Below are 14,855 nucleotides of genomic sequence, written 5' to 3'. Positions count from 1 at the left end.
TCTTTGTATATATTTTCCAGTTTGCTAATTCTTTCTTTGCTGTGTTTGATATTAAGATTTTAATTTCTTAAATTTCCTTTTTTCCCCCCAATATGCTTGTTCATTCCCAATAGGCTCTTATTGCTTTCTTATCTTGGTGATTGGTTCCTTTTCTTCTTCAAGCATTTCATACATTGCTGTACTACATTCTATGTTTTCTCTGTGCCAGCAAAATTTATGTTCTACGCAGGGCCAATATCACCCTTCCAATCAACCCTTGCATGGGTGCAAGATTGGAGGACTCTAAGATACCTGTCTGCCACCCCATGGCAAAGGACTGGGAAGTGGAATGTTTGGATTCTCTCTAGGGAAAAGCATTTTATATAATGCTTATAAATGACACAATTTCTGTGGCTTCTTGTTACTTTGGAGTTTAAGCTCTTAGTGGATAGGAAGTACTTTAAACTTTGCTTAGCTGATCCTTGGTTCTCAGTAAACAGTAAATCAATCTCCATCATGGTTTCAGAAACTCTAAGACAACTGATTTCATCCAAGAATGTATACCAGTTGGAGTAATGATGTTTTTGTCTCTATATTTAGCAGTCAGTGTATAATAATACTTCCTATATAAATGTAAGCTAGTATTGCTTTCAAAACATTCTCATACCGCCAGGCGTGGAGGCTCATGCCTATCATCTCAGCACTTTGGGAGGCCGAGGCAGGAGGATCGCTTGAGGCCAGGAGTTTGAGACCAGCCTGGGCAACATGTTGAGACCCCATCTCTACAAAAAATAAAAATAAATCCCTTGGCATGGTGGTGCATGCCTGTAGTCCTAGCTGCTTCGGAGGGTGGCTGAAGTGGGAGAGATCCCTTGAGCCCAGGAGGTTGAGGCTGCAGTGAGCTGTGATCGCACCACTGCACCACAGCCTGAACAACAGAGATCTTGTCTCAAAAAACAACAATAAAGAAGAACAAAAAAACCTTCTCACACTTGTTATCTTGTTAAAGGTTAAAGGTGAAAGTGAATTTTAATGACTGTAGTTTTGATTTGAAACCCTTGGCAAGAGCTCCTTATCTTTTGGAATCCCAGGAAGAAGAAAAAACAGTTATTTACAAGTAAGTCTGTTCTTCCATAGCTTTGCTCTTCTTTTGCTAAGATGCTAGGCTGTGCTGCCATCCCCTGCCATCCTTTCATGTTGCTGAGACGGTGCTGAGGCACACACAAGGCTCCATTGTGGCAGGACACCGGGCATCTCCTACCACTGTGTCTGGTGAGGTGGCAACACTTCCCAGGCTTTTCTGGTCTTAAAGAACAAGTAGGCTGGGTGCGGTGGCTCCCGCCTGTAATCCCAGCACTTTGGGAGGCCGAGGCGGGCAGATCACCTGAGGTCAGGAGTTTGAGACCAGCCTGGTCAACATGGTGAAACCCTGTCTCTACTAAAAATATAAAAATTAGCCAGGCATGGTGGTGGGCAACTATAATCCCAGCTATCTGGAAGGCTGAGGCAGGAGAATTGTTTGAACCTGGGAGGCAGAAGTTGTAGTGAGCCAAGATTGTGCCACTGCACTCCAGCTTGGGCGACAGAGCAAGACTCTGTCTCAAAAACAAACAAACAAAAAAACCAAACAACAACAACAAAACAAGTAGCTAATACAGAAATAACAAACACAGAAATGGAAAAAAAATTGTTAACAACTTGTACTAAAGCTAAAAGGTTAGGAGATTTAAAATTGAATTGGAGTAGTATAAATGGAGTTTGGGACTGGTTTGGGTGGGTAGTAGCTGTTACAATGTTGTACCTAGAGTGAAAGATGTTGTTGTAAACAGAGAATGGTACATACTATCAAATACTATGTATATAATGTGGGGAATCATCTCAGCTAACTAGTTTTAGAATTAAGAGATTTCTCTACATAATTATGTATCTTGTGACTATCTGGTTAAAAGTCGTGCTGCCCCTCAGATATTGCTGGAGGGAATGTAAAATGGTGCAGCAACTTTGGAAGGCAGCTTGGCAGCTTCTCAAGATGTTAAACATTAAATTATTATGTGACCCAGAAATTCCGCTCCTAGGTTTCTACTCAGGAGTAATGAAAACATATCCACATAAAGGCTAGGATATGGATGTTCATAGCAGCATTATTCACAACAGCCAAAAAAGTGGAAACAACCCAAATGTCTATCAGCTGATGAATGGATAAACAAGATGTGGTATATCCATACAATGGAATATTACTTGGCAATTAAAAGGAAAAAAATACTGATACATGCTGCAACATAGACAAACTTCAAAACCATTGTACTCAGTGAAGGAAGCCAATAACAAAAAGCTACATATAGTATGTTTTTTTATACAAAATGTTCAGAAAAGGCAAATCTGTAAAGACAGAAGGTAGATAGTAGTTGCTTAGGGCTGGGGATGGGAGTGGAGAGTGACTTAATGAGCATGGAGCCTTGGGGTTAATGAAAATGTTCTAAAATAAGATTGTCGTGGTGGTTGCACAACTCTGTAAATATACTAAAAACCATTGACTTGTACACTTAAAATGGGTGAATTTTATGTCATATAAATTACACCTTATTAAAATTGTTCATAATAATAATAAAAAAGGAACCTAGCAAGGTGCAAGAAAAGTGAGCTTTTATGACTTTCTAGGAGATCAGCTTACAATTCTCTGTTCCTAAAAAGTGCCCGAAGTAAGCTGCAGTAGTTTCCTTTTCCTGAACAGGTTCAGAATTTGTTGAATAAATACAGTGTGGCAGAAGCTGGAGGGCTTTTAGAGATGCTGGTATGACCAGCAGAGAGAATGACTAATTGTCTCCTGAGGACCTTAGTGATGTACAGTAGAAACAGATGACAGCTGGGGAGGGCGTTGGCCAACATGGGCTCATTGTCCTTGAGGTGTGGTTTAACCATTTGCTGGGTTGTTTCTTGAATAGGAGCCACAAGTGAGGGGGAAAAGGAAGTGTCCAAACTAAGCCCTATTCCCTTGGTAGCTGAAGGCCTTAAAAGACAGAATGATTGATTGAAAAGAGAATTGAGACTCACTCTTGCATATTAGGGTCCAAAGGAGTAAGTTCTTCTGCAATCCCTAATTACCAGAGTCTCAAATAGACCTGTTTGGGTAAGATTTTACAATAATCAGCATCTTAATTCTATTTAATTTTGATAAATGATATAAAAGGAGAGATTTTGTTCTCAAATACATCTTCTAGCAGAGCGAGACCCACGTGTGAAGGAGGATATTGCATTTCTGGAGTAGTGGGTTCCTATATTTTAGACTAGAGGCTTAAGTCTAGGCTCACTCTAGAAGAAAGAGGAAGACTGGATTCTCTTCCATGAATAAGGGAAGCATCCCAATTCTGGCAGCAGGGGTGGAGAAGGCATATTTGTCCTTGGCAGAGTTAGACCTTCTCAGGGAGGGCGAACTGGACAATCTATGAGGGATCATTCACTCCAAAGGACCCAAAGCTGTTTGATTAAGCAGCACAGAGATTACAGCTGAAACTATGACTAGAGCAAGGCAATACTATTTATTTGGGTTTATTTTCACACAAAAAAAGTAAATACGTTTATTTTCATAAAAATACACAAATTCACATAGAACTCAACTTCAAATTTAAATAAAAATATTAAGTGCTACAGTTGAGTTGAGAGTTAAGAGAATCCCTTCCTTTCTGGTTCCTTCCTGCAGAAACAAAGGGTCATCCTTTCTAGAAAGAGAACCACTGTGCTATCAGGAGGGAAATAATCCAAGTGCCAAAGAGGCCATCTCTGAAGGGTATTTTTCTTCCTTGAGCCTCAGCCAGGAACGGGAGGAAGACCAGGATGGGTAAGAGCTGGGGCTGTCCCATTTCATCATACATAAGGTGGCAATCACTGATACCAAAATCTGAGCACCTGGGAACTTTCTTTGTATGGCAGGCTTCCAGGAAGAGAGGAGGCAGTGGGGAATAGGTTAGAAGCAGCTGAGGGGCAGGTGCCCTTTATTCAGAGGGAATGGAGAGGGCTGCCCTGGCCCCCTGGTGGAGTCACATGATGAGGGTGCCCCCTGGTGGAGCCACACGATGAGGGTGCCCCCTGGTGGGTGGGCCACGCTGTCCAGGATTTCCCCAGCCCTTCTCTCGTTCCGCCATCTCCACCCTGTCTCTACCATTTACCACTTAGCATAGCCAAGCCAGGCCCCACATTTTGTTAACCTTAAGGCAGTCAAGATAGGTAGAAAATTTTCAAAAGGACCAATACTAAATTCAAGTAGTAAAATTTAGGAAGTGAAAGCCCCCATATTGAGAGATTGCCAGCAGCAGAGAGGAGCACCCACGCTTCCTCACTCGGCACCTTGTGACTCCTGGATTGCATTAGGGCTGAGCGAGGGCTTGTTCTCTGTGGACCCTGGAGTAGGCCCTGTGACTGGTGGAAAGGATCCCGGGAAAAAACTCAGGAATAAGAAGGGAGAAAGTGAGACTTCAGACTGAAATTATTAGAAATGCTTGGAAGTAAAGGAGGAAAATGAAACTGAGGAACCAGAAAAATGCCCAGACCAGTTAATTAAAACCTGGAGTAACCAGGAGATGCAGAGTTTCCTAAAAGAATGGGAATTTCTTGCATTTGAAGAGTTGAGAAGAAGAATCATGAATTATTTAGAGGACTTGCCCAGTGTCTCAAGCAGTGGGGCATAAAGAAGAGCTGGCACCGATGTCTCCAGCTGACAAGTTTGCAGGGCTCATACTGGACTCCTCATGAGGCCAACTCAAGGCCAAGGAGCAACCCTGGCCCTATCCTTACAGAGAGGCCCTACACAGTATTCTGGGATACATATAAAAGGACAATGCCTTTTCAGGTCCTCTCTGTGCAGAGGTGATCATCCCTCCAACTCCTAGTACCAGCCCCTGTCTGCTCTGAGGCTCTGCTGTCAGTCCCCTACGTGATCTCCAAGGATCCTCAGGTCCCAGATGGGAGCCCTCCACCTTCAGCTCCATGCCTGTCATCTGCTGTTGTCTCTGCAGCCCCCAGCCCCTAGCAGCAGCTGTCAACCTCTTCTGACCCTGATCTGGATTCTGAACTTAAAGACATTTAGAACCTGGATTCTTGATTCTGTCTGAATGACCATGGAAGAGCACAATTTTATACCCTGGTGCTTGACTCCTTCCTCTCCCAGCATGTGCAATAAATGAAGAAAAAAGCCCCAACATTTAAAATGGAAAGTTTATAGAAATATTAGGTGTTGGGCCATGTTCGGTGGCTCATGCCTATAATCCCAGCACTTTGGGAGGCCGAGGTGGGCAGATCACCTGAGGTTGGGAGTTTGAGACCAGCCTGACCAACATGGAGAAACCCTGTCTCTACTGAAAATACAAAGTTAGCCAGGCATGGTGATGGGGTCCTGTAATCCCAGCTACTCAGGAGGCTGAGGCAGGAGAATCGCTTGAATCTGAAAGGCGGAGGTTGCGGTGAGCTGAGATCACGCCACTGCACTCCAGCTTGGGCAACAAGAGCAGAACTCTGTCTCAAAAAAAAAATATATATATATATGTATTCACATATATAGATATAGATATAGATAGATAGATACAGGTGTTTACAGAACATAGATTTCTCATCCTAAGGTAATGATGGTTAAACTTGGTGGCCATTTGACTGAGCTAGCCCAGCCTGCCATTTCTGGGTCTAGGTGGAGCTTCTCCCTCCAGTTCTCTTGTCCAGAGTCAGCCTCTTAGGAGTGTATTCGAGAAGTCATGGCCTTCCTCCCCACTCCCAGTTAGAAATCAGCACGTGAATGGCCTGTCTTCTGAGTATCCTTCAATCTTGCCATCTTCCTTTCTGACTGTCTCTCCATTTCCCCACTCCTACCCTTAAAGGACAGGGGTGCTACTTTTTTTACTCATTCATGAAAATTTACTAACCTTTTCTTTTGTGTGTTTAGCTCCTTTTACTGCCATGTTTTGGTATCCTCCCATGTGCTTGCTTGCTTGCTTCCTCAAAATTTTAACAAGCGCCAACTCTGAGCCAGGCAGCGTTTGAGGGGCTGGAGACACAGTGGGAAACAAAACAGAGACGGCTCCGATTTCCTGGAGCTTACATTTTGATGGGGAAATAGACAATAGTCAACCAAATAAACACATAACATCATGTGAGTTAGTAATAAGGAAAACAAAGCAGGTAGAGGGGGTGGGGTGGGAGAGTGGGGGACGAATGAAGAGGACTGTTTTAGGTGGAGAAGTCAGAGGAGGCTTCTCCTCTGAGATGACGTTTGTGCAGCAGGCTGAGGAACCCAGAGAGTGAGGCGTGAAGAGATCTGGGGAAAGAGTGTTGCGTAGATGGATGGGCCCAGGCAAAAGCCTGAGATGGGAGTAAGGCTCGTGTGTTCAGGAAACAGCAAGAAAAAGTGGGGAGGCTGAAGATAGTGAGTGCTGAGAGAGGGCGGGAGGTGAGGCTGGAGCAGAGGCAGGAGCCAGGCAGGTTGGGGTTACAGGCCGGGACAGGGAGTTAGAATAAAATTCAAAGTGTGAGGGGAAGCTGTGCGGAGGTCTGGAGTAGGGGGGAGATCATATCTAATCAGCATTGTACAAAGAACATGGCTGCTGCATAAGCAACTGCTGATGCTGGAGCCGAGGCAGGGCCGTCAGGCAGTGAGGGTTCTAGGCCAGGTGAGAGCGAGGGCTCCAGGCTCCAGCGTGGGTGGAGAGAAGCTGGCAGAGCTCGTTTGTCAGCGTGGAAGTGGGTGAAAGCGAGAAATCAGTGCAGAGGGGCCTGGGTGGATTGTGGTTCTAGTCACTGACCTAGGGAGGTCTAGGGGGAAAGCAGGTTTGCAGGGAGAGAAGTGCAGAAGTGAGGAATAATCATGTTTGGGGCTGATTCCATTGCAATCATTATAATACCGAAGGAGGATTTGTAGGGTGTGATTTTAGAGCAAATGAACTCTTCCCCTCACTGTCCATTTAAACCTGTTCTGTTGGGGTTGGTTCTTCCCCTGCCCTGGGCATTCTCAGATAATAAACAGCCTCTGGTTATGAAGACAGTCTGTTCAGTAACTAATATGGCCAGTCTTGTATAACATAATGACCAAAGCTTCAATCTTCATTTAAGGTCTCCCTCCCCGCGTTTGGGGCTGCTGAAGCTGGAGCTACAAGAAAGAAGAGGGAGGTAGATGTCTTCTCTCTTTCCCTTCTTACTCTCCTATTCCTTACCCCTGTTTCTTGCCACTGTGATTTCTGATATCTTCAGAGTCCACAGTGGGAGGGAGGAAAGAGAAATAATGGGTGGGTAGGAAAGTTCTTACCTATTAATTTTATGATGATCTATTTCAGTGTAAGGCATTCTCTGGGCTTGGCAGGGGTTTGAAGCTAGTGGTTTTTCTCATGGGGCACTTCCAAGTGATCTTCAGAGAAAATTCCTATTGCTTGGAATTTCTCACCGGATTTCTTTTCCAGCTGTTTGCTTAGGACTGTCTCTGGCTCTAAGCATCTGATGGAACTGCCACTACTTCATTCTTCACTTAGGAACATAGCCTCTATCACCTAAAGAGATACTGAGACTAAAATTAGATCCATTTCAGTATCTTTGTAGATGCTCATCCTATACCCAAGAGGAGATACACAGTAGGCAGGTGGAGGTACCGGTCTGGAGTTCAGGGGAGACTGGGGGTGGAGACAGGTTTTTGAGAGTCATCCTCATATAGATGCTATGTGAAATCATGCAATCACCTGGGGGTGAGTGTCAAAGAGAAGAAGGCCGAGGGTTAGTCCTGCGGAACGCCAAGATTTAGAGGTTGGGGCAAGGAGGCAGAGCTGGTGAAGGAACATTCATGGAGCGAGAGGTTGGTATGGAAGGAAGCAAAGCAGAAGTATGTGCTGCTGCAGAGGCCCAGTAGAGAAAGGGTTTCAGAAAAGAGGGCATGCCCAGCCATGTGGCAATGCTGCTGAGAGGGAGGTAAAATGAGGACTGGGGAGATATAGGCCTAACTGCTGATTTTCATCAGAGAGGTTAAGTGGAGCAGCTGAAATGAAAGCTGATTAGAGTGGGTTCAGGAGAGAATTGGGGTGAGGAAGTGGAGACAGAATAAGCAATGCTTTTGTGGGGTTTTGCTATAAAGTGGCTGGAGAAGGCAAGGGAAGGGAATATTTTTATCAGCAATATTGATATTATAACATGTATGTTTCCTGATGGGAATGCTCCCATAGAGAGGGAGATTTGATGATGCTGGAGAGAGAGGGGGCATAATAGAAGGGCAGAGTCCTTCCACAGGTGAGGAGGCAGCACCCTGGACTCAGGTGGACAGGACACTCTATCCATTGTATGAAGAGGGAAGGCCGAGTACATGGATGTAGGTCAAACTAGCTCAGTGGATTTTGCAAAGGAAGATTGTTTCCTTCTGTTTACTCATTTTCTCAAGTGAGATCATCAGCTGATCGTGAGGCACAGAATAGAGAATTTAGAGGTTTGAAGAGAAAAGGGAAGAAAGGAACCTAGATTTTCTAAATCACAACAATCCAAGTGGAAATTAGTACTCCAAACATGTTGACATCTGAAAGCTGAGACCACAGGGGTTCCCTCAAATCATGTCACACATCAGTGATCCGCCCCATCTATTTGACCATGTCCCTGAATCTCTCAGTGCTTCTGACTCCAGACAGCGGGAGGAAAGGCTGAGGCAGGAGGCCTAGGTGGAGACCCTGCCTGAGAGATGAGTCACTCGGCTCTGGCAGGACAGGCTTCAGGGGGATCAGCTCAGCTTAGCTGGGGAACGCTTTCTGCTCTTGTAAGCCCCTCATCCCCATACCACACTCAACTCTTCCCTTTTGTCACCTTCAAAAGGTTTCAGCAACCAAGGAGCACACACCCTGATCCTTGATTGGTGAAAGGATACACAAAACCAGGCTGCTTCAGAGGAAGTCATCTGCTCGCAGGAATCAGGGTGAAGGCCAAGGACGGCACTCGAGAATTGTCCTGTCTCTAAAAAAAAGCATCTGCAACAAACTTCCTTTAATTTTTGAGTTCAGTGTCTGTGATAATTAAGAAATGGCAATACCATGTATTTTCCCCAGAAGTTAAGAAATATTGCTGAACGAACCAATAAAAATAATTACAGCTCCCTCGCTAAGTGTCCATCTCTGTATATTTGGTTTGTTCCTCAATTAAGGTATGCTCCCTTTGGTCATGCACACTTCATGGCCACATCCACATATCCTCCCCAGGTTTTTCCAACATTCTTTAGAAAATTTAAAAATTCATTTGGGGTTGGCCAGGTGAGGTGGGTCATGCCTGTAATCCCAGCACTTTGGGGAGGCTGAGGCATGTTGCCCAGGCTGATCTCGAACTCCTGGGCTCAAGCGATCCACCCGCCTCGGCCTCCATCTGAACACCTGACTTGAGGTCAGGAGTTCGAGACCAACCTGGCCAACGTGGCAAAACCCTGTCTCCACTAAAAATACAAAAATTAGCCAGGTGTGATGGCACATACCTGTAATCCCAGCTACTTGGGAGGCTGAGGCATGAGAATTGCTTGAACCCTGGAGGTGGAGGCTGTAGTGAGCCGAGATTGCACCACTGCACTCTAGCCTGGGTGACAGGGCAAGACTCCATCTTAAAAAAAAAATTCATTTACGGTATAATTACTCACTTGCTGATTCTAAACATTGCCCTCTGGCTCATGTTGAGTTTGAATCTTGGTCACAGGAAGACACAGTAGGACACAGAGCATAGAAGAGTGGAATTCTGTTTTCCTTAGGCAAAGGGACACCATGATAACCTTTTCAAAAGACCTGGGGGAGTCTGACTTCTTCAGTTCCGTCTGTTCCCCAAATATATATAATTCTAAGATCCCCCTCTTTCCTAGTCAATGCCCTAGATTTCGTATAAAAGACTGGCAGCAATGTTAATCCAGCTGGAATTGCAATTCAGCAACCTACAGGATCAATTTATGAACTTGAGGGCCACAGATGGAATAAGATTTATTAAAAATAGTGGCCCTATATTTTAATGCCTTGCACATTCTGGCATCTGAGCTTTATATTATCTTGCTTTAAATTATCCATTTTTCTCTCATTCCATATTCCTCATCCTCTTTAAATTATTCTACCATGACAGTTATCTAGTCTCCCAATGTCTCACCCCTAATCAATATATGGTTCTAAGTGAAACTAGATTTTCTTTCTTTCTTTCTTTCTTTTTTGAAACAGGGTCTCATTCAGTTGCCCAGGCTGGAGTGCAGTGGCATGATCACGGCTCACTGCAGGCTGGACCTCCCAGGTTCAAGCAATTCTCTGCCTTTCAGCCTCCCGAGTAGCTACGACTACAGGTGTACGCCATCATGCCTGGCTAATTTTTTGTATTTTTTGTAGAGATGAGGTCTCACCATATTGCCCAGGCTGATCTTGAACTCCTGGGCTCAAGCGATCCACCCGCCTCAGCCTCCCAAAGTGCTGGGATTACAAGCGTGAGCCACTGCACCTGGCTGAAAACTAGATTTTTTAAACTTTATACTATGCACAATTTCAGAGAAGTATAGAAAAAATAATGATAATTGTATAATGAATCCTTATGTTTCTGACATCCAGCTTCAATACTGATTACCTCATGTCCAGTCTTGCTTTGTGTATATGCATACCTACTTCTCAACCCTAACTGGATGACTTTGAAGCAAATCCCAGATGTCGTATCACAAATATAGTTGCTCATTCCACATGGTGAAGAGAAGATGCCTTTCCTTTCCCTGCACTTTGACACAAATACCAATTCCAAATATCTCACATTTCCTCTGAAGCCTTGTACTATTTCTGTATTATTTGAGATCATTTGTATTGCAAGTAACAAGCTAACCAGAGCTAACATAAGCACAAATGGAATCCATCGGTCCCTGGTGGTCTAGTGGTTGGGATTTAAAAAAAAAATTCGTTGAAAGAGTGCCAAAGCATCTTACAGAACCCCGGGAAAAAACTGAATTCCACAGGAATGGCAGGAACCTTGACAGCACTGGCCTCTGAGCAGCAGGCATCTCAGACCTTCTAGGCTGTTGTCATGAACATGACTCACAACACCTTTCCAAGTTTCTGTTTTGGTTAGATGTCTATAATCCTAGAAGAAAGACAGGAGAATCTGATCCTAGACTTGGGTCAGGTGTACACTCCTTGACCAATTAGCCACAGAGAAGAACAGGGAGGTGCTGCCATCGAGTCCACCTCTGGCCAGGTGAAGTGGCTCACGCCTGTAATCCCAGCACTTTGGGAGGCCGAGGAGGGTGGATCACCTGAGGTTAGGAGTTTGAGACCAGCCTGACCAAAATGGCAAAAGCCCATCTCTACTAAAAATACAAAAATTAGCTGGGCATGGTAGGGGGGCACCTGCAATCCTGGCTACTCAGAAAAGCTGAGGCGGGAGAATCGCTTGAACCCAGGACGGGGAGGCTGCAGTGAGCCAAGATTGTGCTACTGCACTCCAGCCTGGGCAATAGAGCAAGAGACGCCATCTCAAAAAAAAAAAAAAAAAAAAAGAAAGTCTACCTCTGTGAGTGGAGTCAGGGATTTGCCAGAGATGGGACCACGCAGGCATCTCTAATCCACCATGTGGAGCAAGGCCAGGAATCACTGAAGAAAGCTGAGCCCGAAAAGGTAGGCAGGAATCTTACAGGTCATGCTAAAGGGTTTGGAATTTATGGGGAGACCCTGAAGGATTTTATAATACTCTAGTTTTTGGCATTTTTTCCCTTTTATATTACTTCATCAGTCAAAACAGACTTCTAGAAATCACATCAGCATTAAAGGGATATTGTTACTTCACCTTGACTTTTTATAGAAGGAGAAAAGTCTCGGTAAATCAGTTCTGTTCCATGAATCAGTCATTAATGCCTTCTCCATAGCCTTTCCTCCGTTCAAGTAAATTTAGAAATTTCCTAAGTTTTCTTTATAACAGGTAGCCTAAATCTATATCACACTTTTAAAATAAAAATCTAGGTGCAAATTTGTTCCTATGGTTAAGGTTAACATGTACACTTCACAAACATTGAGACTTTTGTTTTGTTTTCTGGGACAAGGTCTTGTTCTGTCTCCCAGCTGGAGTGGATACAAGCATGGCTTGCTTCAGCCTCAACCTCCTGGACTCAAGCGATCCTCCCACCTCAGCTTCCTGAGTAGCTGGGACTACAGGTGCCTGCCACCATGCCCAGCTAATTTTTAAACGTTTTGTAGAGACGGGGTCCCATTGTATTGCCCAGGCTGGTCTTGAACACCTGGCCTCAAGCGATCCTCCTACCTCGGCCTCCCAAAGTGCTGGGATTACATGCATGAGCCACCATGACTGGCCTAGACTTTTTGATTTAAAGAGACTTTTTGGATAGAAGTGCTTTTCTCTGTTACAGTTATAAATGACTAAAAATACTAGCTATGCCAAAATGGCAACCAGAGGCCGACTGCAAAGCTTCAAAAGGCTTGATGCTCTCCTGGTAGACAAGTCTTCAGTCTCTTAAATGTTTTTTTTCATATGTTGACACTGAAATTTCATTTTGTGTAGATGTTGGGATTATGTCACATTCATTTATTTATTCATCATTCACTTAGTAAGTATTTAAGTGCCTGTTTTTCCCAGGTGCTCTGCCGAGTTCTGGGGATATAAGGATGAGCCAACATAGGCCCTCTGCCCTAAAGTTAGTGGGAGAAACAGTAACAAAAGATTTTAATACTATGAGATTAACTGACTTAGTTGTGGTATGTAGAAAGAGACACAGAGCCTGCAGCAAGAGCCTAGGTGAAGACTCAGTGAAACACTACCTATTGAAAGGAGAATCTTTCAAATCCTTAACAGTTATTTTCACCATGTAAAAAAGGCGACATTGCCAGGGAACATCAAGTAAAGAGACAAATGCTCAGGTAAGCTTTTAAATCATATGAGATTGAAATAAGTTGATTCAGTAAATCAGGGAAACTTTTATTTTCAAATGAAGTAAGGAAGAAGCTAGGTAGAAATTAAAAATCCTATTTTGTATCACCTTTTGCTTATACTTAATGTAGTTTAAGCCATCAGTGTATTATACTTTTCTGTGTATGTCTACTCAACAGGAATTTTCTGTTCGCCTGCTATTTGGGTCAGTCATAGATGGTCCCATGTTATGAGAAAGATGTAAAGATGAGATAGATTCAGCTCCTTTTCTCGAGAAGATTATGCCATATAAGGAAGTAATTTGCTGCATGGTCTCTCAGCCTGAGTAGAATCTCTAAATCATGGTCTACACAGCAGTAATGAGGAACTTTGGCCCCTCAAGTGTCAATGAAGGCCAACTGGGGCACCTGGATTCCTATCTCCATCTGGCAGTAATGAGGTGGTAACCTCATTAACCCTGTTAGATTGGGTTGGAGAAAGCCAGCTAAAACAGAAAGTTTAAGTAAGATCCAGAGTCTCATAATATAAACTGAAAATGTTCAGACTTCAATAGAGACCAGCACTGAGATGACAAAGATGTTAGAATAAGCCCACAGACTTTTAAAGTTGCTATGAGAAAAATGCTTCAATGAGCAAATATGGATACACTTGAAGCAAATGAAAAAATAAAAATCCTGAGCAAACAGGAGATACAAAGAAGAACCAGATGAAAATTGTAGAACTGAAAATTACAATAGCCAAAATAAAAAGCTCAGCAGTTAAGCTCAACAGTAGAATAGAGAAGATGGAGGAAAGAATCAGTGAGCTGGAAGATAGAACAATAAAAATTACCCAATCTTAAAAAATGAGAAAATAGACTGGGGGTGGAGGGAAGAAGAGAGGCTTAAGTGGCTGTGGGGGCTATAATAATATTCATGTCATCAGAATCCCAGAAGGACGAGAGAAACAGGCAGGACTAAAAAACATACTTGAAGAAACATTGGCTGAAAACAGAGTAATCCTTGTAGTGGTGTCCTGATACACCTGATACAAGATAATATCCTGTATCTTGACTGTAGCTATGTCAAATCTTGGTTGTGAATAATGTACCATACCTTAAACTATTAACAATAGTTCTAGATATCATTAAATTTGTAGTCAGAGTTTTCGCATTTTCCTGATTGGCCCAAATGTTTTGAAGTCGGTTTCTTCACATCAGAATCCAAACCAGGTCCACCTGTGGCACCTTCACCCTTCAGTGGGAGTAAGAAGCCGGACGCGTCACTTAAAACCATTCCTCTTACGTTGTCGCCCTCAATCTTACAGGTAAATGGCAAATTCTCTTTCGTATTAGTGTACATGCCTCGATAAAAGTCCAGAAGGGCGGCGGGGGCCTCGGCGGTTGAAGGCCCGCGTGCCCTGGCTCCTGCGAGGGGAGGGCGCCCCCGAGACAGACGTGGAGGGAGGGCGAGGGTCAGGCGCTGGGCTTCATCACTGCGTTTCCGTTTTCTGTGAAATCAAATGGCGCCCTTCCCTTTCCCGGGAAGTCGGTGTCACCGCCCGTTTGCTGTGAAATCAAATGGCGCCCTTCCTTTTCCCGGGACGTCGGCGTCACCGTCCAGCTGGCGTCGGGGCAGCACCCCGGGATCTGGCGTGGCGCATGCGCCCCGACGCTCGGGCCCGCGGGCTCCTTTCTCCGTCGCCGCTCCAGGACGCGGCCTCGGGGGAGCCCTACCGGGACGGAGCCGCGGGGCCTGCGACTTCCCCCGGAGCTGGCCTGAGGTGGGGCCCGGGGAGGCCTACGGGCCTGGGGGTCGCGGAGCCCAGGGAGGGCTGTGGCAGGGCCAGGGCGGCGCGCCCCGGAGGAAAGGCCCGCTTTGGCCCGAGGACGACACGGGAGTGGGTAGCCGGGCCTGTTGAAGCGCCTAGGGCGCCGAGGATCCCGGTTTGTTGGGTGACTCGGCTCAGCTTTTAGAAAGGGGCCGAGCGGGATTTGAACACTCGCTGAGCCCAAAGGCCGGGCT

At 44.8% G+C, this 14,855-nt stretch overlaps 2 protein-coding genes and 1 long non-coding RNA gene across 10 annotated transcripts in view; 2 read left to right on the top strand and 1 right to left on the bottom strand.

The window, feature by feature from the left end:
- FAM228B (family with sequence similarity 228 member B) overlaps window positions 1-9,077 on the top strand; it is an 87,600-nt gene extending 78,523 nt beyond the window's left edge. For 5 of the 7 annotated variants that reach the window (XM_034952707.2, XM_034952703.3, XM_003827033.5 and 2 more), the window contains 4 exons: window positions 989-1,096; window positions 3,677-3,814; window positions 7,069-7,125; window positions 8,797-9,077. In XM_034952707.2, the coding sequence (XP_034808598.1) occupies window positions 989-1,096; window positions 3,677-3,814; window positions 7,069-7,125; window positions 8,797-8,833 (340 nt within the window). In that variant the 3' untranslated portion in view covers window positions 8,834-9,077. The remainder of the gene's footprint in view (window positions 1-988; window positions 1,097-3,676; window positions 3,815-7,068; window positions 7,126-8,796) is intronic. The other 2 variants (XM_055108170.1, XM_034952705.2) reach the window with 2 other exon arrangements.
- Window positions 1-14,855, top strand: part of FAM228A (family with sequence similarity 228 member A) — a 123,317-nt gene that overhangs the window by 83,067 nt on the left and 25,395 nt on the right. The window contains exons 1-2 of one of the 2 annotated variants that reach the window (XM_055108169.1): window positions 10,078-12,842; window positions 14,051-14,157. The gene's annotated coding sequence lies outside the window, so the exon portion shown is untranslated. Of the gene's footprint in view, window positions 12,843-12,865; window positions 14,614-14,855 lie in introns of those variants that run through there. The other variant, XM_057301333.2, reaches the window with a different exon arrangement.
- On the bottom strand, window positions 3,487-14,519 carry LOC129397187 (uncharacterized). Its single transcript, XR_008624408.1, has 4 exons — window positions 13,947-14,519; window positions 7,262-7,499; window positions 5,886-6,007; window positions 3,487-5,484 (listed from the first exon to the last, which is right to left on the bottom strand). It is a non-coding gene; the product is annotated as an uncharacterized LOC129397187 (long non-coding RNA).

Source organism: Pan paniscus, chromosome 12, assembly GCF_029289425.2.
Source record: "Pan paniscus chromosome 12, NHGRI_mPanPan1-v2.0_pri, whole genome shotgun sequence".
NCBI lineage: Eukaryota > Metazoa > Chordata > Mammalia > Primates > Hominidae > Pan > Pan paniscus.
This window is presented reverse-complemented; position numbering and strand designations above follow the sequence as displayed.